The sequence below is a fragment of the Orcinus orca genome, chromosome 3, assembly GCF_937001465.1.
Source record: "Orcinus orca chromosome 3, mOrcOrc1.1, whole genome shotgun sequence".
Taxonomy (NCBI): domain Eukaryota; kingdom Metazoa; phylum Chordata; class Mammalia; order Artiodactyla; family Delphinidae; genus Orcinus; species Orcinus orca.
In genome coordinates this window covers 154,745,406-154,769,199 of record NC_064561.1, presented here as the reverse complement: position 1 = coordinate 154,769,199, position 23,794 = coordinate 154,745,406, and the positions used below count along the sequence as shown (strand labels likewise).

Below are 23,794 nucleotides of genomic sequence, written 5' to 3'. Positions count from 1 at the left end.
TGCTAACTTTGTTTAAAAAGCTAGAAACACCTCAGCCTGAGTATATAATGGTCTTCCCAACCCAGGTTTTTTCATTTCAGCCTCTCTAACTTAGCCCAGTATTTCTCTACCCAGTCATAATTCAACTCTTCCCAAGATAACATCATCTATCTAAATATCTATTTAGACACCTACTGAATTATCAGTGCCTTAAACTTATTAAACTATTAAAAAAGAAATTAAAAACACTATTTAGAAATACAAAAGAACCCTTACCTGATAAGTGTAGCTGGAACCACAGGATTCTTATTACTACATCCTTTAAGGCTACCACAGAGTGTAACAAAATTCAGTGTGTTTATAAATAATACCTGAGTTGCCTAGAAAGAAAAAAAAAGATTAAAAAAACCATTAAAATTATTTTACTTATAATTCTGAAGACCTAGAGATCTATTATATCAATGAACTACCTAGTCTTTGCCAACTGGCGAGATAATACTGACCACCTATAACTTTTCTCTCTTTTATACTACATTTTAAGAATATCAGTTACCACTTTGCCCTTCTTTCTTCCTTTTCCATTATCCTCTTTTCATCTCTGAAGGCCAAATTCTGAAAATTACGGCAGCTAATGTAAATAACTTTACCAATTTACAATGTCGAGGTGGATCAGAAAACACCAATTTAAAGAATATAAAGTAATACTAAGGAAAAAAACTATACTCGGGGGAAAAAAATCTCAAAACTGAACTAAACTCTCTCTTTTACAGGTTACTTCCAAGATAGATTATATTTACTGACCTTTGGGTCTTTCTGATTAAGAGTTACTGCCAGGGTAATGCCATCTCTTGAAAATGCAGAAATTAGAGCTCCTCTTGACTTTACTGATTCACATTTAGGAATCAGACTGCACAGAAGGCAATCTTGTTGTGCCCACTGAACATGGTATGTCAATGATCTAAGTAGTGAAATAATTGAAAACAAAAAGTATAGTAACTTTTAAATTAATATACACTTCATTACAAAAAATTAAAGGGTCCAACTAAATTCGTACATGTGCACATATATTTGGGGTCTCGTAGCAACTGTTCACAAGTTTCATCCAGGACACAAAAGAGCAATTGCTAGTTAAACAAGGTCCATATCAGAGTTTTGTTAATAATGGCATGTTCTGTAGCCAGCCCCAAAAACATCTGCATCCACTAGAAGTTTAGATACACATATTTCTACATTATTACAAACATTTTTACAGGTATTAAATAGGTGAGAAGAGGGGATTTTTAGGATAGTGACAATGTTCTATATTTGATATGAGGATGGTTACAGGCATATGTACATTTATCGAAGTCCACCTAGTTGTACATTTAAGATTTGTTCATTTTACTTTATATAAATTACACCCAAATAGAGTACTGCTAGCATAAAAAATAAAGAAAATAAACAGAAAAAAAAAAACCTCACTATTTTACTAAATCTTAGTCACTATATGCTTTTAATGCATTCTTTCTATTTCATTGGGCTTTTTAAAATAAATAAAATTACTTTTAATTGAAAAAATACTTGAGCATTTAAAAAGTACAGTAGTAAATTCAAGTTATTTCCTTTTCAAAATTCAATTGATTTGGAACATCCCTGGTGGCACAGTGGTTAAGAATCCGCCTGCCAATGCAGGGGACATGGGTTCGAGCCCTGGTCTGGGAAGATCCCACATGCCGCGGAGCAACTAAGCCTGTGTGCCACAACTACTGAGCCTGCACTCTAGAGCCTGTGAGCCACAACCACTGAGCCCACGAGCCACAACTACTGAAGTCCGCACACCTAGAGCCCATGCTCCGCAACAAGGGAAGAGACTGCAATGAGAAACCCATGCACCGCAACGAAGAGCAGCCCCCGCTCGCTGCAACTAGAGAAAGCCCGTGTGCAGCAACAAAGACCCAATGCAGCCAAAAATAAATAAATAAATAAATTTATTTTAAAAAAATTCAATTGAATTACTTTTCAAAGGAGTTATTTTTATAGTCTTAAGACAAGTAAGACCATAGTCTGCTTGTCTGCCTTACCTTTTATGTGTTCTTGATTCTAAGAAGGGAAACAAAATTAAAACAAGAAAAACTTTCTAAAATAGACATTCAAAATGAAAAGTAAAGAAACAGAACAATACTTACAGGAAGAAAGAATTTGTAAAGCCTCAGAAGTTGATATTCACATTTCACTTACTAATCTTGTTACGTATTTATGGGCCAAAAGATAACAATGTTTTAAAAGGGATAGAGGGACCTCCCTGCCGGTCCAGTGGTTAAGACTCCATGCTTCCAATGCAGGGGGCACAGGTTCAATCCCTGATAGGGGAACTAAGATCCCACATGTTGCATGGAGCGGCCAAAAAAAAAAAAGCAGATAGAAAACTAGGAAGAAGGAAACATTTACCTCACCTTATAGATGTAAATACATTTTCATGCCACCGAATTGCTAGAAATGTTAACTTCAGGCATTCCCCGGAGTAGAAAGTAAATGAACACAAGCAGCAGTCTCCAAATAACTGTAGATAAATTTAATATACTTTAGTATATAATTAATCTGAAAATAAATCAAGAGGACCTAGAGATTGTCATACTGAGTGAAGTCAGACAAAGAAAGAGAAATATCGTATGATATAGCTTATATGTGGAATCAAAGAAAATGATACAAATGAACTTATTTACAAAACAGAAACAGACTCACAGACTTAGAGAACTAATTTATGGTTACCAGGGGGTAAGGGTGGGGAGGAGGAATAGTTAGGACGTTCGGGATTCACACATACACACTGGTATGTTTAAAATAAATAACCAACAAGGAAAAAAATAAAATAAACTAACTAAACTATAAATAAAATAAACTAATCCCTGAAAGAACAGCAAAAAAAACACAACCAAACAAAAAAACCCCACATATTTCTCATCATAAATAAAATAAATGAAATATATCAAGAGCCTGCTCATATTTTTACTCTTAACATGTAGCTGAACATTAAGCTAAAGACTAAGTAATTAATTTCTGAGCCACAGGCATATCTCAAATGGGAAATCAAGGTGCAGTTTACTCTCTTAAGAAAACACAGCCTTTACTCTGGCTACAACTGGAAATATTCTAATATATTTATTTTTCTCTTCTTTTACAGTTACATATTATTTATTTATTTTTAATTAATTTATTTTATTTATTTGGCTGTGTTGGGCCTTAGTTGTGGCATGCGGATCTTCGTAGCAGTGTGCGGGCTTTTCTCTAGTTGTGGCTCATGGACTCTAGGGAGCACAGGCTCAGTAACTGTGGCTCTCGGACTTAGCTGCCCTGCAGCATGTGGGACCAGGGATCGAACCCACGTCCCCTGCATTGGAAGGTGGATTCTTAGCCACTGGACCACCAGGGGAGTCCTTATAGTTACATATTATTTAAGTTAGGGCACTACCCATGGGGGTGGAGGAAAACAACAAAAGTTCAAAATGTAATTTCTAACAATAGTAGATCGGGTAATTAAATGTTGGTCCATACACACAAAGAGTATCATGCAGCTATTCTGAATGCTTTTAGTTAATGAACGTGTTATTCCCTGGGAATTAAATGGCTTACTTAATATCACTAATTCTAGCTTTTTTAAAAATCCAACAAATATTTATTTATTATTGGAATATAGTTTCTTTACACTGCTGTGTCAGCTTCCGCTGTAGAGCAAAGTGAAATAGCCACATGTATACATATATCCCGTCTTTTCTGGATTTCCTTCCCATTTAGGTCACGACAGAGCACCAAGTAGAGTTCCCTGTGCTATACAATAGGTTCTCATTAGTTATCATTTTATATTTAGAAGTGTATATATGTCAATCCCAATCTCCCAATTCATCCCACCACCCCCTTCCCCCTTGGTATCCATCGATACATTTGTTCTCTACATCTGTGTCTCTATTTCTGCTTTGTAAATAAGATCGTCTATACCATTTTTCTAGATTCCACATATATGCGTTAATATATGATATTTGTATTTCTCTTTATTACAAAACTAGTTATATTCTAAAACTAGGGAAAAGTATAACTAGGAAGCTCTAAGTTCAAACCATTTTTAATACACATCTTTTAAAATGTGACCAAGAAATATAAAAATACCTTTTCCGTGGTAATTTCACCATTACTATGACAATTAATGATGCCTGGAGATATATAGCTATGCCATTACACACTCTGCTCAACAGCTTCCCAGATGGTGTCTGTTCTTAGAGTCTGAGATCTCCACCACTTCTATAATACCCTGTCTGATTTGGATTTTACCTCATTTTTTATAAAGACAGCATGCACTACAGCTTCTTTATCTTCAGTGGAAGGCAAATGAACTGTTTCTTCAGGTATGATCTGGGACCATTGGCCCACCAATGAAGGGCTTTTAGAAGATAAGATATTCTTGAATTCCAAATGTTCCCAAAGAAATATGCATCCAGAAGGAGTTATAAGCAGAACTCTTTTCCCATTGCCAGATACATACAAGTACAGTCTCAAAGAGCTTGCTAGAAAACAACAAAAAAAAGTAATTACACCTCTGAAGTCTGAATTCCCACAAAAAAGTACAAATTTTATCTATTCTGACAATAAGAAACCTAAATGATGTTTCCATTCAGAATGTAAAACTAAGGCACTAGTAATAAACTAAAAGTACAAATTATAACATTTATCATGTACTCATATGTGATATTAGGAACCCACTGTTATCACAGATATGTAAGGCATGCCAGATTTTTCTTCTTCAAGATGAACCTAATTGTCACAAATAAACGCCACCAAAAAAATACTTACAGATATAAGGAAAAATACATATATATACAGATATATATATTTACACAGAGATATATTTCTTTTCTCCTATATATCAAGTTAAACCAATTTAAACAAATAAAAATCTCCCACCTACTGCAGCTTTAATCATTTCTTTAGGCTTTTCAGTTGCTTGTATAGTTTTCAAACAATCTTGATCTTTGTTCCAGAGGAAAAGCTCCCCTGTAGCAAGTACCCCAGCCAGCCAGGCATCTGCTTCCAAAAAGGAAACGCAATACTTATAATCTAACATTTCCCTTAATATTACTCCCAAAATTATTTTTAAAAATACAGTTAATCTAGTCTTTTGAAAATATCAGTACTACTTAACCATTACTGGACGTTGTTAGGACTGTAACATCCTTCAACAAAGGCTGGAGACTGGGAATTTTCTTCTTTGTCCTTCCTGATAGCAAATTAATTTCATTTATGAATTTATCATCCAAAAGAAAAACAGCTTCATTTTCCTAAGAGAAGAAACATGTGAGAGACTTAAGAGATGCCAGAAGTTAATTCAGCCTCTTACCTAAGTAAGTTATCCCAGAAAAGAAAACAAAGTGACATTTAAGAAAGATTGTATATTTGTAACCTGAAGATTTTTCATTCTATCTTAAAGTACCTCTTACTAGAATTACTAGGTAGGATGACCTAACAGTTGCACTGAGATTTCTTTGGAGTTTAAAATTATAGGAGTGTCTTCCAATTCTGCTAGCCCAAACTGAGTTACCTGCTGTTATCTCATCAATCTGAACAGTAGTATGGGTAAGTTTTAAATTATCTACTTAGATTAAAATAGACACGGCTTCTCATTTCTGAAGCAGTGTCATGCTACTCCTAGACTTCAGTTTTAGAAAACATCGAGAAAATGATCTGAGCTTACTGGAAACCTTCCAGTTGGACACCACGCTGCTTCATCACCTGTGTGGGCATTCCAAGATTCACCAGGACACGAAACTCACCAAACATGTGCTTTTGCTCAAAAAGACCCTGTAGCTGGTAGTTTGCAGAGTGAAAGCCATGCTCATCCTCAACAATTGCAGAGAGGTCTTCTGGCTGTGCAATCTCAAAAACTGGGACTTGCAGGGTGAAGAAATTATGTCCCAGCATTCCCAGGAGAGCACAGCAGATGAGAGTGAGGATGATACATCATCCCAGGTCTCCAAGAGCAAAGCAACAGAGGACTGTGAAGAAGATTAAGCAAGTTTATGGAGAAAAGGAGCAAGAGAGTGATGAGAGTGGTGGCAACTCTGATTAGACCACAGAAAGACTGATGCTCCCTCCCCATCTCTGCCAGCCTGTTACCACACAAATACACAAAACCCTGCTCAGTAGGCAGGTGATCCTTCTACAGATGACATTGTGTTTTGTGAAGGCCATAGAACATTCTTTGATCTTAGAGGCAAAGCACACAGTTAACACATATTAGAACTGATATTGTATGATTAAAGAAAAACCTACCTGTCCCAACCAGGAGACTCGTGGCCAGGGTTTTTTCTGCTTGATACTCGTTGAAGTCAAAACTTCTAATCTTATCTCCATGCTTGCTGAGATATCAATGACCAATTAAGTCAAAAGTCACAAGATGCTGTAAAAATCAAAACAAAAAAATGATAATAGCCCATAATACTGAGGATCTTAATTTAGAATTTTCATAAAGTTTTAGTAGATTACTTTTTCATCAGCTCAAGTTAACTCTTTTTAAGGTAAGATGCTGACAATTTATTCAGTATCTCATCTTGAATAGTCAGACAAAATGTATTTGCTTTTCGACAAGTTATTTCTCAGACTATGAAGATAAACATGAACTAGGAGAACATCTTGACAATAGTTTCTATGTGATTTGATTTTCTCAGTGTGCCAGGTTGTATTTTCCAAAGATGGCCACAAAAATACCTCCCATCCCATATGCTCTTCTTACACTGTGACTTTAATACTCCTCTCATTGAGAGCTCTGGTCTATGCCTCATCCCTTGAATTTGGGTGGGTTTTGACTACTTTGACCAAGAGTAAAATGGAAGTGATGCTATGCACTTCCCAAGGCTAGCTCATATAAGGCAATACAACTTTTACCTTACTCTATGGAATAATCACTCTTGAAGCCTTCAATCACCACATAAACAGTCAAACTGCCCTAAGTCACAGAGCTGTAAGAAAGTCCAAACTAGTTGACGTAAAAATGAAGCCCTGAGATAATATGAAGTAAAGATGCCCAGCAAGTCCCCATGCTGGTTGTGGGGATAGTTGTGGTAGAGGCCATGAACAGTTTGTCAGAGCCCTATTTGGGTGAGGGAAGCATACATAATCTTGGGTGAATGGCCCATTCTTGAGTGAATCTTGGGAGGATGTTCACGCAGTGGAAGAGCCTGGCACAGTGTATTGGAGCCAGGCACAGTGAGGACACAGAAGCCATAATGAAAGGGATCCCATAGACCAAACTGAGGACAATTTGAGCATCAAAACAATTACAATAATGGATTTAAAATCCATGGAATAGGGACTTCCCTGGTAGTCCAGCGGGTAAGACTCCACGCTCCCAATGCAGGGGGCCCAGTTTCAGTCCCTGGTCAGGGAACTAGATCCCGCATGCGTGCCACAACTTAAGAGTTCGCATGCCACAACTAAAGATCCTGCGTGCCGCAACTAAGACCTGGCACAGCCAAAATAATAAATAAATAAATATTTAAAAATAATAAATAGGGGGCTTCCCTGGTGGCACAGTCGTTGAGAGTCCGCCTGCCGATGCAGGGGACACGGGTTCATGCCCCGGTCCGGGAGGATCCCACGTGCCGCGGAGCGGCTGGGACCGTGGGCCATGGCCACTGGGCCTGCATGTCTGGAGCCTGTGCTCCGCAACGGGAGAGGCCGCAACAGTGAGAGGCCCGTGTACTGCCAATCAATCAATAAATCAATCAATAAATAATAAAATCCATGGAATAAAATAGGAAACCATGAATCCATATAATTATAAATAAGTAAATTAATAAATTGAACATTTGATGAAAAATGGTATATTTACATTGTTTCAAAATATCTCCCTATAAAATACTCATTAATTACAAAAGAGAAAAAGTAACTTTACAATGAAGAAACCAGGCAGATTCCATTTTGTCTAGTGATCAAAATGAAAATTATCAGAATGGGACAAATGGAAATCACGTGCCACCTAATAGTTAAAATGAGAAAAACATCTCTGTGACATATGTACAGAGGAACACAACCTGAATCTAATCACAAGGAAATAGAAGGCAAACCCAAACTGAAGGACATTTTACAAAATAACTGATCTGTAACCTTCAAAAGTTTCAAGTTTATGAAAGTTTTAAAAAGATTGAGGAACTGGTTCCAAACGGGAAACTTGACAACTAAATGCAGTCAGTAATTGTAAATTTTATCCTTTCACTATAAAGGACAATATGGGACAATTGGAAAAACCAGAATAGGAAGAAAAACTGAGGATTAGATGGTTGTAATAGATGAATGTTAATTTTCTGATTTTGATGGTTGTCTTGCAGTTATGTAGGCAAATGTCCCTGTCTGTAGAAAGTAGATACTAAAATATTCAGGGATAAGAGAACATCAGTTGTCACTCTCAAGTGGTTCATGAAAAAAAGTTCTTTGTACTCTATTTGAATTTTCATATTAAGTTTGTGACTGTTCCAAATTGAGTCTTTTTAAAATTTTTAATATTGTGAAATCTTGAATAATGATGGCATTTGGTCATTGGCCTGGATTGTATTTAATCACAGCCTTATTCCTTTTTGTTTTTACTTTTATTTACATTTATTTTTTTGTGGCATTTATTCCCGGGCTGTAAGTTTTTGTTTCTTCAGTTTCTTCTGGGATACCTTTTTCTTCTGTGCAACCTCCTCTTCTGGTTTAGGCACAATCTGTTCTTCTTCAGTAAGGATCATCTCAATGTGGCAGGAAGAGCTCATGTATGGGTTGATCCGACTATGAGCTCTGTAAATCCTGTGCCACATCTTGGGGGCTTTGTTCACCTGGTTGTGCTCAGTGACCAGAGAATCTACATCTAAGCCCTTAAGTTCAGCATTTTTGAGCATCTGCAGTAAAAATTCAAGACTCTTTTTGGGTCACCGACCCCGCATCCAGCAGCACTGTTTGTCCTGGCCACACCTACCAACTCCACCACTGTAACAATGAAATGGCACACATAGCTTCTTTAAAGTAACATCCTTCAGACGCTTGGTGGGTTTTCGGATGTGCATACCCTTAATGTCCTGGGCAGTTTCCTGAGTGTTCTTAAAGTGAACACAAAGGGCTTCCATGGTGGCGCAGTGGTTGAGAGTCCGCCTGCCGATGCAGGGGACGCAGGTTCGTGCCCCGGTCCGGGAAGATCCCACATGCCGCGGAGCAGCTAGGCCCGTGAGTCATGGCCGCTGAGCCTGCGCGTCCGGAGCCTGTGCTCCACAACGGGAGAGGTCACAACAGTGAGAGGCCCGCGTACCGCAAAAAAAAAAAAACCAACACAAAGATTTGAACCTCTTGATTTGCATGATTTTGTGGGGTTTTCTGGGTCAAGGGAATAGCGAACCATTTTTAGAGGTCACTTCAGACCACTTTATAGCCTTATTCTTTCTTTTTTTAAAAAATTCTATCTTCCTAATTCTTTTTAGTTTATGAAATCCAAAAAAACTGAATTTATTTGGTATTATTAATGCCATCTTTAATAATAGCTGAATTTTTAAAAATAAAATAAGCTTTAAATGAAAGACTATTCAAATACAGCACAGAATGACCTATTAAGATGCTAACCACCCTCATATTTTATACTGTAACGTTATGTTTTTCAATTCCTCAGAACGGTAATATTCCAGATGACTACTTCCTTAGACACTTTATTTTTAAGTAATTTATTTAAAATAAATAATTTCAAATATTTATTTTTAAATTTTTAAATATAAATATTAAAATCATAAATAAAATTAATTCTTTAAAAAGCGCTAACCAAATGCAAGAGAAATAATGGCATTAGAAAAGCATTATTCGCAGCTCCCAATGAAATAACAGATCTAGTCAATAGTATCAGTGGCTGCTAAAACTATTAGGTGAAAGTAGATGGGGAACTCTATAACAGGTGGACTGACATGCCCTAAACCCACTAATGAATCTTTTTTTTTTTTTTTTGCGGTACGCGGGCCTCTCAGTGTTGTGGCCTCTCCCGTTGTGGAGCACAGGCTCCGGACGCGCAGGCTCAGCGGCCATGGCTCACGGGCCCAGCCGCTCCGCGGCACGTGGGATCTTCTCGGACCGGGGCACGAACCCGTGTCCCCTGCATCGGCAGGCGGACTCTCAACCACTGCGCCACCAGGGGAGCCCGAATCTTTTTTTTTTTTTTAACATCTTTATTGGAGTATAATTGTTTTACAATGGTGTGTTAGTTTCTGCTTTATAACAAAGTGAATCAGCTATACGTATACATATATCCCCAAATCTCTTCCGTCTTGCGTCTCCCTCCCACCCTCCCTATCCCACCCCTCTAGGTGGTCACAAAGCACCAAGCTGATCTCCCTGTACTATGCGGCTGCCACTAATCAATCTTAAAATTACTAACAGTGAGACAAATAGACATTGTATTCCCCGTGACATGATGCTTTGTAGACAGGAAGTACACACAGCCATCTATGAAATATTCTTACAAAGACAGAAAATTAAAAACTGAACCTGAATCTGTGTCTGAATCAAACTACCAGATGACAAGAAATAAAGAGAATGAGGGAACATATTAAACACACCAGTAGAATAAAATCAACCAAATTCAGAATGTAAAAAACTCTATAGGATAAATGATGTATACGTATGTATATGGAGAAAAGGATATATATATACACACACACACACACATATATATACATATATATATATAAAAAGAGAGGCTCAGTAGCTGTGGTGCCCGGGCTTAATTGCTAGCGGCATGTGGAATCTTCCTGGGCCAGGAATCGAACCTGTGTCCCCTGCATTGGCTGGCGGATTCTTAACCACTGCACCATCCAGGAAGTCCTCTGTATAGTTTTGACTTTTGTAATTATGTTAATTAAAACAAGAGGGTCTTCCCTGGTGGCTCAGTGGTTGAGAGTCCACTTGCCGATGCAGGGGACACGGACTCGTGCCCAGGTCCGGGAAGATCCCACATGCCGCGGAACGGCTGGGCCCGTGAGCCATGGTCGCTGAGCCTGCGCGTCTGGAGCCTGTGCTCCGCAACGGGAGAGGCCACAACAGTGAGAGGCCCGCGTACTGCAAAACAAACAAACAAAAAAACAAACAAACAAAAAAACACATTGGCGAAAGCAGTTTCAAGAGAATCCAACTGACATGTACACACTGCTATATTTAAAATGGATAACCAACAAGGACCTACTGTATATAGCTCAGGGAGCTCTGCTCAATTAAAAAAAAAAAAAAAAAAGAGAGAGAGAGAAAAATCCAAGTTGTTCTGTGGTTTCCACCACAGACGAGTCTAAAAAATCGCGTCCATTCCTCCGTGCTCAATTTATCACCCACTAAGGTCAAACACAGGGGCTTCCCCACTTCGCACAAGTCATCCCCAGGGGACCCCTCTGAGATTCCCTACGCGACCCTGCGGGGCAGCGCCGCCCTCTGCCCCGAGAGGTGCCACCGTGGTGCCCACCCGAGACAGGGCGGGAGCTGCAGGACCCCGGTGCGGGGCCGAGGTCTGGCCCGAACCGGACGTCGTTCCCAGCCATCCGGAGGGCGACCCGGGCCCCTCGGAGCCGCCGAGCCTCCGTCAGGCTGAGGATGCGGCGGCCGGAGGACGACCCCGGGGGAGCTGGGGGACCGGGAAGTGGTAAAGGACGAGGGGGCTGGATGCGGCGGGGTATGGAGGGGCTGGGGAGGTCGCGAGCGCGCAACACTAGAGGGGGTGAGGGGGACGAAGGAGCCCGAGGACCCCGCGGGCCGGACAGCGTGGGGAAGAGGCTGGGGCCGTGAGGGGCAGGAATCTGCGGGCAGTTACCTCCGCCAGGGTCCGGCCCATCCGGGGAGGGAGAAGCGCGGAGAGGCAGAAGGCGAAGCTGGCAGTGACCAGAGGGTGACTGCCGAGGGCCCAGCCCCCGGCGCAGACGCGAGCCTGCGCCCTGGCGACGGCGGAGGTGGGGGAGGGGACGCGAGCGAGCGGCGCCAGTGCGCCTGCCCCGAGCCGGCCGGGAGCGCGGGCGGGAAGCTGGACGTGCTCCTCCCTCTTCTTATCCTCCGGGTCTCCTTGGGTTTCCCCCCGCCCCTTCCTCTCAGCGGTCCCGCGTCCCCTCCGCTCGGCCGCTCCTCCTCCCGTTCCCTGTCTCCTCCTAAGCTTCCGCGGGTCCTTCTGTGTTCACCGACCCCGTGCGTTCCTCAGACACTCGCCTTTGAGTGCCCAGGCGATGCGTGGCGCTCTACAGGAAACCGTTTAGTAACCGACTAAGATGTAAATCACGGGATGTCAGCACCCTAGTGGAGACCTCTAGAGACCTGGGAATGAACGGGTTGTACACTGCCCTCCACGGATCAAGTGGGCAACTTAAAGCGCTAAGGAAAGCGTTTCTGTACCCACACTCCTAGTGACTTCTGTTTATTTACAGCACTGTTTTCGCTCCTGTCCTGCTCCTGCGCACGGTCTGGAAACAGGGGGCAAGAACACGCAGCTCGAGATCTATATTTGGTCTGGAAAAGCATTTTTCTGTAGCTTAAATTTGTATGCCTTAAGCAGGGGCAAGCTTTCCGTTCCCTAGCCGTCCTCCTCTTCACTCACTGATGTCACTGGCCTGGTGTTCGAAAACATTTTGGCTTGTTACCTTTGGCTAGGCTAGGTATGTTCTGCTGAGTAAATCGCTCAGCCCTCTCAAATAGAAAGATATCGTTATCAAATTGGTTTATCTTGGCAAGCAAAGGGTACTGGGCAGGAGGACTTCCCACAGCATCGTAAATCACAACTCTCCCTGTGTCTCGGTGTGGGATAAGTGGCAGCTGGGATAATTACCACTTAGCACCGTTTACGTCAAAGGTTATAGAACTGAAGTGGTCCAAGGCTACTCAAATCACAAACACCTTACATAAATCTTGCTGGAGTTAGCCCAAGAAGTCTGAAGCAGAACAAAGAAATCCTAACTTATTCCCACAATTTTGTGTTTCCATTTCTAGGTCTTCAGATGTGATAACAATAGGATAACTGTGTCTGACTTTGCTGTGTGGCCATCAGACCTAGAGGTATTGGTGCAATTCTGGAGTTGACTGTTGTGCACATTTATTCTTTAAAATTTCATGGGAATGCCTACAATTGGCTAAAATAGAAATTAGTGGATGCCTATTATGTGTCATGTGTCAAACATGATGCTAGGTGTAAAGAGAGGAAAACGATGCTGTTCCTATTCAAAAGAGATTCATAGACACTTAAATTACAGTGCAGTGATAAATTTCATGATAGCAGTATACACAGAACACATTTTTTTCTTTCTGGGAGATGGGCAGGTCAGAAGTATCTAAGCTAGGTTTTCAACAAGGAATAGTTCAGTTTGAAGCACATTATTTTGTGGTGCCTGTGGACTTGCAGGTGAGCAATTAGAGTCATGGTTCAGAAGCCCAATGGGAGAACTGTAGATGTAGAACATGTAACCTAACCATCTGTCTCTCCATCAGCCTGCCCTGCACTTTTTTAAAGGTCACCTCTCTTTAATATATATTGATGAATAAGGGTTTAATGGAGAAGACCACTTCTTATGAGAGCATCAGAGGGGTGAAGAGAACCAAAAAAGTGGTGTCAGGAAAGCATGAAAGCGTAGGAGGGAAGAGCCTAGGAAGGAGTGGTCAACCATGTGTGAAAGTCTGAGTAAAGTGAAATAGAAATAAGCTCGAAAATTCCCCCATCCGATTTGGTGTTTCATAGTTACAGTGCAAGATATATAATAACCTAGGTCCTTTAGGTAGCAGGTAGTAAAATCAAATCTAACTAGCTTGAGCAAGAGAAGGAATTTATTGTAGGGAGTGTGGAGTATCCCACAGAATCTAAGGAATGATTTCAATAACCAGTTCTTAGGAAGTACTGCAACCAGGACAGATTATAGACTTTCTCTCTAAAGCAATGCTATCCAGTAGAAATTTCTGTGATGATGAAAATGTTCTATGTCTGCTTTGTCCAATATGGTAGCCATTAACAACGAATGCTACTGAGCACATAAAATGTAGCTAGTGCAACTGAGGCCCCAAATTTTTTATTTTAATTAAATTCAAATAGCCACATGTGGCTAGTGGCTCCTGTATTGTACAGTGCAGCTTTAAAGCCTTTCCATTAACATGACTCAGCTCCAATTTTTCTCAGCCTGTGTCTCAGTTCAGAATTGCAAATCTCTTGGAGGGAAAAATGCAAGTGGTGCAGTTTGGGTAAGAGATCTACTCCTGGAGCAGTCAGCTATGGCTAGGATCACATAGTGCAGAAATGGCTGCTGAGGTCTTGTCTGTGTGTATCTGAGGCCATTCTCCCCCAACAGGGGGAATCATTATAAGCTGAGGTCTATTATAAGGTGGAGTTGTGAGTTATTTAGGGTAAGAGTAGGCTGCCATATCAAAAAGCCTCTACCATAAATTAGTGGCCTAGAGAACATAGGCAATTATTTCTTTCTTGTGTAACTGTTACAAGGTGAGTGATTCAGTTTGTTAGGGTAGCTCTGCTCCACACAATTATTCAGACATCTGGGTTCCTTCGAGATACTCACTCTGTAATTCTCCAGTATCTTGTTGCATAATCAAGACTGGGTTCCAGTGGATTCCAGCCAAAGGAAAGGAGAAAAGAGAGAGCATCCCCACAGTTTTGAGACCTGGGCCCAGAAGTGGTACACAGTATTTCTGGTTATGTTGTATTGGAGAGAACTTTATCACCTGGCCATACCTAACCGCAAAGCAGGCTGGGAAATGTAGATTAGCAACATACCCAGTAAGACTGAAAGAATGATTTTGGTGGTCAATTAGCAGTTTTTATCACAAGTGGTTAGAATATAAAAAATAGTAATACATATTTCCTGTCTTCAAGGGTATCACAGGTTTGGTGAGGAGATAGAAGAGTACATAACTAGCAATGAATAAGGAACATGCTGTAAGAACCCAAAGAAAAGAGTGACTTAAAACAGTATTTCTCAAACTTTAATGTACCTACGAATCATCTGGGAATCTTGTTAAAAATGCAGATTCTGATTCAGTAGGTCTGGGGTGGGTGGGGCCTTAAGATCTGCTCTCCTAAGAAGCCCCCAGGTGATGCCGATTCTGCCAGTCCTTGGACCATACCTTGAGTAGCAAGCAGTTGCAGGTGCAGCAAACACCACAGAGGGAATGGCATTTGAGCTTTGTATTATGGTACAGTGATTAAGAGTCAAATTTTGAATGTTAGACATTTTACGTTCAATTCCCAACTTTGACTTACTGGCTGATTTAAATTGCTTATCTTTAAGCCTAATGAAGATCTTAAGTAATAGAGAACCCCACACAAACTAGATTTAGCAATAAGAGAAGTTGATTGTCTCATTAACCCAGGGGTTCAGCAGGTTTCTTGCAAGTTTTGATCAGGCAGGGCTCTTGTTCTATTTTTCTCGAATTCTCTTCACTCTGCTCTTTGTCTTCAGGCTGGCTTCTCTTGTGGTAAAGTAAGAAGATGGCACATTTACACTTATTTTGCAAGGAAAATGTAGTTTTAAATTTTTTCTGCAATTAAACATTCTTCTTGAGCCTCCAACCCAATGTATAGCAGGGAAAGTCTTTACCTTGACAATTAATCGTACTTCCATTTCTTGTTTGGTAAAGTCTCTTTCAAATAAATGCTGTATCTTGCAGATTGTCTTTTTCTTATTCTACTCAATCTATAGGGTAGATTCATAAGTGATAATGGTAGGAGGGGTTGCCCTAAAGGCAATGGGGGAAAGAGTGCTTGCATTCAAATTTTGTTTTTTATATTCTTAGTCATCCCTGCTTCCGGATGTCTGATGTTGGCTCCTGGGTCTCTTGCATTGGTGTCTACTGTGGAGTCTATAGCTAGAGAGTCTCTAATTTCTCCCTTGATGATGCCACTATGCCCACTAAGCCTCAGCTACATCCTTCATCTGTCTATTCTGTTGCCTTTACAGTGGGGTCCCCTTGCTCTCAAGTGCCCCAGAGCATGTGAGAATGTTCTATGTCTTGAGCTAGACGTAAGAGCTGAGAGCAGGTCAGCAATGATGACTAAACTCTTTTCTCTAATTATGACACGTTACCATGTTTTATTCTGCTGGGATCACCCCCTCCCCCATATTGGGAGAGGGGGAGCATCCTAAAGGATAATCTTTTCCAATAATTTGGAAAAGCTACTCTGCTCTCAACATCCTCGTCAACCTCATCCCCATGAGATTTTACCTTGAAATACATGCATGTCTGATTCCTTGTTTCCACTAAACCAGAGGCGCTTTCTTCCTCCTGAAGAGTGTCCCCCTTATGTATTTTCTGAGTCGTCTCTTGATTGTCCCTGCATTGTGGCAAAATTCCATATTCAGACTTTAATGCATTGAATTTGATATAACAAGAAATTTAGAGAGTCCCTTTCTCTGTGAATAAAGGTGAATTTTTTAGTATGTGCAAAGAACGGGTGTGTTACCCTGGAGGGCAGTGGCTGTTAGGCAGAGAGGGCCTGAGGGTCTCTCAGGGGTTCAGGGTTCAGGGTGACATCGGGAGCCGAATTGCAGGACCTGAGACCAAGGAGTTGATTCACAGAGACATCTTTGGCTTGATGATGGCCCGCTCTCAAGGCTTCCATGCCGTGATGTATACATGTTTGGCTGCTGACATACAGACAGAGGTGAAGCAAATGAAACATAGAGGCAAGATACCTCGCAGGGTCTCGGGTGGCATTGCCCTTGTCCCCTGTGTGCCTGTGCACCTTCCTCAGGCATGCGTGTGTCTTCTCACCCCCACCTAGGAAAAAAGAAAAACAAAGTGAACTATTTAGACAGTTGTTTCGCTAAGGAATTGAATAATAATATTGCTTGGAGACTTGAAGCTGAAAACAAAACCTTTATTCTAGGTGGTTTCTATCTTCTCTACAAAGGGGTGAATGCCATCGATTCAATGAATGGGTAGTGTGGTGACTTTATAATGTGTCAACTTGGCTAGGCTGAATTACCTTTCCCAGAATTCCCTTCCCTGTGTGTTGCTAGGTAGAATAGAACACAGGAGAGATTATTATGGGAGATTTGAGGGCAGAATGAAGCAGCAGCTATTTTGGAGCTCACATATATGGTCACTTATCTGCTGGCTTACCTCACTGTAAGGCAGTGGGAGAACTTGCAGCTGCTCTAATTTCCTTTGGATCCCCTTTCAGAGGCTCCAACTCCTGTGACAGGTGTAAATATTTAGCTCCAGGAAGGTCCCAGCCTCTGCAGGACACCAACACCATTAAGGTGACAAACAACAGGAACTGATAGAGATTTGGGTCCATCCTCATGAGCTCCAGCTCAAGCTTTCAGGTCCCAGACTTTCATTACTCTCTTCCATTTTGCAGCCATCTTCTCTTGCTGATTGACTGCTCTGTGAACTTCACGCTCCAGCATCTGATACAAAGACAACAGCTGTACAGAGACTACTTGAACCAACTCTCATGATTGCGTAAGGTCAAATTCCTGTAAACACGCACACACACACACACACACACACACACACACACACACATTTTCTAGTGCTTCTTTCTCTTTGATTGAACCCTGACTGATATAGTGTGCAAGGCAACAAGATTTAACAAATATAAAATTACTTTCCAATATATTCTTTTAAAATATCATCTCTGTTTTGGTAGCAAAGAGGCTACAGATGGACCAGACCTTACACTGTCATACCCTACTATCTAGAAAAAAAGATCTATTTCCCCAACCTGGGCTTCACTCTGATTGGAACAACTTAAGTCACATACTCACTTTGAGTCAATCATCTGGCCTTAAAAAAAAATGTATTGATTGCTTTAGGCTTTAGTTAAGTGTCACTGTAACAATGTGAGTTGCAGGATTGCAGTGGCAATAGTTAATCCCAGACTTTCCCTGTCACCTGAAATGCAGCCATTTTACATTTTAAGTATGCCTTCCATTACTTGTCAGGTGGAGGGTTAATTTATCACCTACTGGGACAGATAATGAGCAGGTGGCCAGAAGCCATTTTGACTATTAAACTGAGTTGCCAGAGTTGTCAGAGACAAAGGACTTTCTCATGGCGAGTGCTATGGATCCGTATGTCATCCCAAGAGTAGAGGCCATCCTCCAATTTCTCTTCCAAGGTTCTGCTTCAGAAAGTGGACCCAACAACTGTAACCTGGTAAATGAGTGGCTATGCAGGGATGCCTCAATAGTTTATCCAGCCACTGTTTGGACCTTATCTTTAGATGAGTGTAACAGTACCATCATAACATGCAACCTTTCAATTTCAAGTCCTAAGTTCTCTTCTTGTTTAAATGGCAGTTGGAGTTATTCTACTTCCAGAAAACCCATCAGAAGGAAAAAGACAACCATTATAGAGGGAAAAAGTAAGTCAAATACTAAGACCTGGGCTGTCAGGACAGGAAACAGGAAAGAACATGTGCTTTTAGATAAGGTTCTGTATTTTGATTGAGGTGGTAGTTAAACAAGTGTGTTCACTTTGAGAAAACTTACTATTCTATGATTTGTGTACCCTTCTGTACACTATTTCAAGTAAAAGTTTGTTTTTTATTTTTATTTTTTAAAAATATTTTATTTATTTATTTTGGCTGCATTGGGTCTTAGTTGTGGCATGCAGGATCTTTTCGTTGCAGCATGCGAGCTCTTAGTTGTGGCATGCATGTGGGATCTAGTTCCCTGACCAGGGATCGATTCCGGGCCCCCTGCATTGGGAGCGTGGAGTCTAATCCACTGGACTACCAGTGAAGTCCCAAAAGTTTGTTTTTTAAAAACATGTTGAAATCTACCATTTAAACCAAAATAAAAATTAAAGCAGTCCTCTATTGGCTCCCAAACAGATTCAGCTTTAAAGGATGAGTAGGACTTTGATAGCGAAGTGGAGAAAGATTATGATTTCAGTTACATCATATGGAATGAATGTAGGACATATTCAGGGAATGTAAAGTGAGTTCCTGTGGCAGATTCTAAATACAAGGCATATTTTGGGTGCTACCTTAGCAGACTCTCTCTTTGAGAACTGCTGTTCTACACACTCAGAGGTGGATCTTAGCAGCCATAACCCTGTCCTCTCATGTTGTCCCATCCCCAGCTAACTAACTAGCCCGATAGGACTTAAGGCAGTGGCAGATTGGTAAATATTTAACAACCTCCTCTAGGAGGTGGGGGAGATGTCATGATTTATAGCATTTGCTAACTTCTGTGGGGTAAATTTTCCCACCATGACTGCTTTCAAGTTAAAGCCTGACATCAACCAGCTCACAAATTTCCTGAAAATTTAACAAACAGCTCTCAAAACCCAGTACTAGGGGTCCCAGAATACCACTGACTTGACTTGAGGCAGGCAAGCCACAGTCATCCTGAGAAGGAGAACAATCCTTTTGATAGATTTATCAGAAGAGTGAAGAAGTGTCTTTCCCATAAGCCCCCCTCCCCTCACATCTCATTCACCTAGATTGAATCACATGCCCTGGATATAATGTGTCTCAGGTTTCATGAGACACAAACGCTGTGTGAAGATGGGTAGGTTGTATTGGCTTTTACCTGTGAGGACCTACTCTGGTTTATGCAGGGGAAGGGAAGATAATCTAATGAAACTGGGTTTCTGTTAGGAAGGTGAAAGAGAAAATGAATGGATAGATTTTAAAATTCATTATACCAGACTTCCCTCGTGGTGCAGTGGTTAAGAATCCGCCTGCCAAGGCAGGGGACACGGGTTCGAGCCCTGGTCCAGGAAGATCCCACATGCTGTGGATCAACCAAGCCTGTGCGCCACAACTACTGAGCCGGCACTCTAGAGCCCATGAGCCACAATTACTGAGCCCGTGTGCCACAACTACTGAAGCCTGTGTGCCTAAAGCCCGTGCTCCACAACGAAGAGTAGCCCCCGCTCGCCGCAACTAAAGAAAGCCCGCACGCAGCAGCAAAGACCCAAAGCGGCCAATAAATAAATAAATAAATGTATTTTTAAAAAATTCATTATACCAAGTTCCCTTATAATTAGGTACCCCAAATCAGGTTGCTAATCAGGAAGCTGAAGAACAGGTCATGAATAAACAAAAAATATCCATTATACCAAGTACTGTATCCATTCTAAGATGCACTTCCCATTTCAAGATCTCAAACTGGGATGAGTTTTACAACAGTTGTCAGCCAGGAGGCAGTAATTGCCTTTGTATGCATATCAAAATCTGCAAAATGGCTGTCAGCAGCGTGGCAGGAAATTCCTGGGTCATTAGTAGAACACTTTTTTTTTTCAGGTATATATGTATATATATATATTCTTTTTCATATTCTTTTCCATTATTGTTTATCATAGGATATTGAATATGGTTCCCTGTGCTATACAGTAGGACCTTGTTATTTATCCATCCTGTATATACTAGTTTGCATCTGCTGATCCCAAACTCCCACTCCATCCCTCTCCCACCCTGCCTTCCCCTTGGCAACTACAAGTCTGAGTAAAACACTTGTAAGAAATGCCTCATCACCATTTTTGATGGTCATAAATTGTTATTTTCAGGGTTTGTGAAGATTGGGATTTTACCCTACTCACAAGCTAACAAGCTCTCCTGTTACTGTTTTTCATGGATGCTGGCAGAAAACATCAGACTCCTGTGGTTAGAGAGAAAGGACTTTATTTCTTAAGGCAAAAGCAGTAGGCAAAGTGTCAGTATGATATTCATGAGGTTCCCTGTGACTCCCAGTTCCCACAGGGACAGCACAGGTGCCTAGATGGATGAAGAGGGTTGTGTTACAGGAGAGGAATGTTGAGCTGGAGGATTTCCTGCTTTTATAGTGAGTGACAAGTAGGGCCAGCCCATTGTTTGGGACATTACCTCAGCAAAAACCCTCAGAATTGGCCCGGATATAGAACAGTCTGGGTTTTGCATTCTTGGCATATCCTGCAAGGGCATAGGACACACAGGGTCTTGGCAGATTGCCTATCCCATCAGTGAGTCCAAATATAATTCAGAAGACTTAGTCTGATAGTGGAAAACAATCTAAAAAAGAATATATATGTATATGTATAACTGAATCACTTTGCTGTACACCTGAAACTAACACATTATAAATCAACTACATTTCAATAAAAAATTTAAAAAAAAAGAGTGACGACCCACCCCAAAAGAGTTAGTCTGTCAGTGTAAAATCGTTTTAGGAATACGTTAACCGATTTATTTAGCTTCTATTTTCTTTTTTATGAATGTGCAAAAATGATATAAAACTCTATTTTATAAAACAAAAGATCTCTCAATAAACATAAAATAAAAATTCTAAGTGATGAGTCCATTATGTCAGTTTGATAGGCAACATTTTTTCCTTCTTGGTAGTACATTAAAAAATGATTAATTGATGGCATTTGAGACTAAATGAAATATTTAATATTTTCCATCATTAGGCATGTCATAACTTTCACTATAAACTCTATTTTTTATTACTGGAGTGTGGAAATACATTGTCGTCAATTTACCATACAGTGTTGCTAGCCCTCTTATTTTCTATCACATTGTGTTTTTGATTCACTTGGTTTTTCAAGATATGTAATCATGTTGCCTTCACATGGAATTATTTTGAGACTTTTACTTACACTTATCCTTTTACATTATGAAGTTTATAGAATTCTTTTTTTGTGTATCTTATTACAATTGCTAGCATCTGAATTATTGTGTTCACTAAAAATGGTGTCAGAATGGATGGACTCTAGTCCTTTTTCTTAAGGATATGAATTATACAAGAGAACAAATACACTGGTAAAACGTTAACTGTGACAATATGTGAAAACAACGGGTACTTTGATTTGATTTGCAAAATTCTTATGACTTATAAAAGATTGTGTTGTACTGGTCTGGACATTTTTTTAAACACATGGAATTTAGAAATTAATGTGTATTTAAGTCACTTCTCAGAAGTGACATAATCACAAGGATATAGTCTCCATTAATCTGACCCAGTACATTATTAATTCTAAAGTTATCATGTAAAGTTATTTTTCTTATAAAATATGTATTAATTCAATTCAGCAAACATTTGGTGGGGCTCCTATTACATGTAGACCATTTATTAGGCTGAGAAATAGATACAGAGGAGAATAAGACAGTCCTTGTCCTTAAAAAGCTCGTGTGTGTTTTTTTTTTTAACATCTTTATTGGAGTATAATTACTTTACAATGGTGTGTTAGTTTCTGCTGTATAACAAAGTGAGTCAGCTATACATATACATATATCCCCGTATCTCCTCCCTCTTGCATCTCCCTCCCACCCTCCCTATCCCAACCATCTAGGTGGACACAAAGCACCAAGCTGATCTCCCTGTGCTATGTGGCTGGTTCCCACTAGCTATCTATTTTACATTTGGTAGTGTATATATGTCCGTGCCTCTCTCTCGCTTCGTCGCAGCTTACCCTTCTCCCTTCCCGTGTCCTCAAGTCCGTTCTCTATGTCCGTGTCTTTATTCCTCTACTGCCCCTAGGTTCTTCAGAAACTTTTTCTTTTTTTTTTTTAATTCCATGTATATGTGTTAGTATACAGTATTTGTTTTTCTCTTTCAAACTTACTTCACTCTGTATGACAGTCTCTACGTTCATCCACCTCACTACAAATAACTCAGTTTTGTTTCTTTTCTTTTTTTTTTTTTTTTTTGCGTTATGCAGGCCTCTCACTGCTGTTGCCTCTCCCGCTGCGGAGCACAGGCTCCAGACGCGCAGGCCCAGCGGCCATGGCACATGGGCCCAGCTGCTCCGCGGCATGTGGGATCCTCCAGGACCGGGGCACGAACCTGCGTCCCCTGCATCGGCAGGCGGACTCTCAACCACTGCGCCACCAGGGAAGCCCAGTTTTGTTTCTTTTTATGGCTGAGTAATATTCCATTGTATATATGTGCCACATCTTCTTTATCCATTCATCTGTCGATGGACACTTAGATTGCTTCCATGTCCTGGCTATTGTAAATAGAGCTGCAATGAACATTGTGGTACATGACTCTTTTTTTTTTTTTAACCTCTTTATTGGGGTATAATTGCTTTACAATGGTGTGTTAGTTTCTGCTTTATAATTAAGTGAATCAGCTATACATACACATACATCTCCATATGTACACCCTCTTGCGTCTCCCTCCCACCCTCCCTATCCCACCCCACTAGGTGGTCACAAAACAACGAGCTGATGTCCTGTGCTATGTGGCTGCTTCCCACTAGCTATCTGTTTTACATTTGGTAGTGTATATATGTCCATGCCACTCTCTCACTTTGACATGACTCTTTTTGAATTATGGTTTTCTCAGGGTATATGCATAGTAGTGGGATTGCTGGGTTGTATGGTAGTTCCATTTTTACTTTTTTAAGGAACCTCCATACTGTTCTCCATAGCGGCTGTATCAATTTACATTCCCACCAAAGTGAAAAAGTGTTCCCTTTTCTCCACACCCTCTCCAGCATTTATTGTTTCTAGATTTTTTGATGATGGCCACTCTGACCAGTGTGAGGTGATACCTCATTGTAGTTTTGATTTGCATTTCTCTAATGATTAGTGATGTTGAGCATCCTTTCATGTGTTTGTTGGCAATCTGTATATCTTCTTGGGAGAAATGTCTATTTAGGTCTTCGGCCCATTTTTGGATTGGGTTGTTTGTTTTTTTGACATTGAGTTGCATGAGCTGCTTGTATATTTTGGATATTAAGTCTTTGTCAGTTGCTTTGTCTGCAAATATTTTCTCCCATTCTGAGGGTTGTCTTTTCACCTTGTTTGTGGTTTCCTTTGCTGTGCAAAAGCTTTTAGGTTTCATTAGGTCCCGTTTTTATTTTTGTTTTTATTTCT

The 23,794-nt window shown here is 40.6% G+C and overlaps 1 protein-coding gene across 4 annotated transcripts in view; it reads right to left on the bottom strand.

Moving 5' to 3' along the window:
- CPLANE1 (ciliogenesis and planar polarity effector complex subunit 1) overlaps positions 1-11,941 on the bottom strand; it is a 128,585-nt gene extending 116,644 nt beyond the window's left edge. For 3 of the 4 annotated variants that reach the window (XM_033421252.2, XM_033421253.2, XM_049708755.1), the window contains exons 1-8: positions 11,810-11,941; positions 6,277-6,403; positions 5,150-5,285; positions 4,912-5,031; positions 4,282-4,514; positions 2,412-2,518; positions 781-937; positions 256-359 (exon numbers count right to left, since the gene is read on the bottom strand). In XM_033421252.2, the coding sequence (XP_033277143.1) occupies positions 256-359; positions 781-937; positions 2,412-2,518; positions 4,282-4,514; positions 4,912-5,031; positions 5,150-5,285; positions 6,277-6,357 (938 nt within the window). In that variant the 5' untranslated portion in view covers positions 6,358-6,403; positions 11,810-11,941. Of the gene's footprint in view, positions 1-255; positions 360-780; positions 938-2,411; positions 2,519-4,281; positions 4,515-4,911; positions 5,032-5,149; positions 5,286-5,777; positions 6,000-6,276; positions 6,404-11,809 lie in introns of all 4 variants that reach the window. The other variant, XM_033421246.2, reaches the window with a different exon arrangement.
- Positions 11,942-23,794: the final 11,853 nt, after the last annotated feature.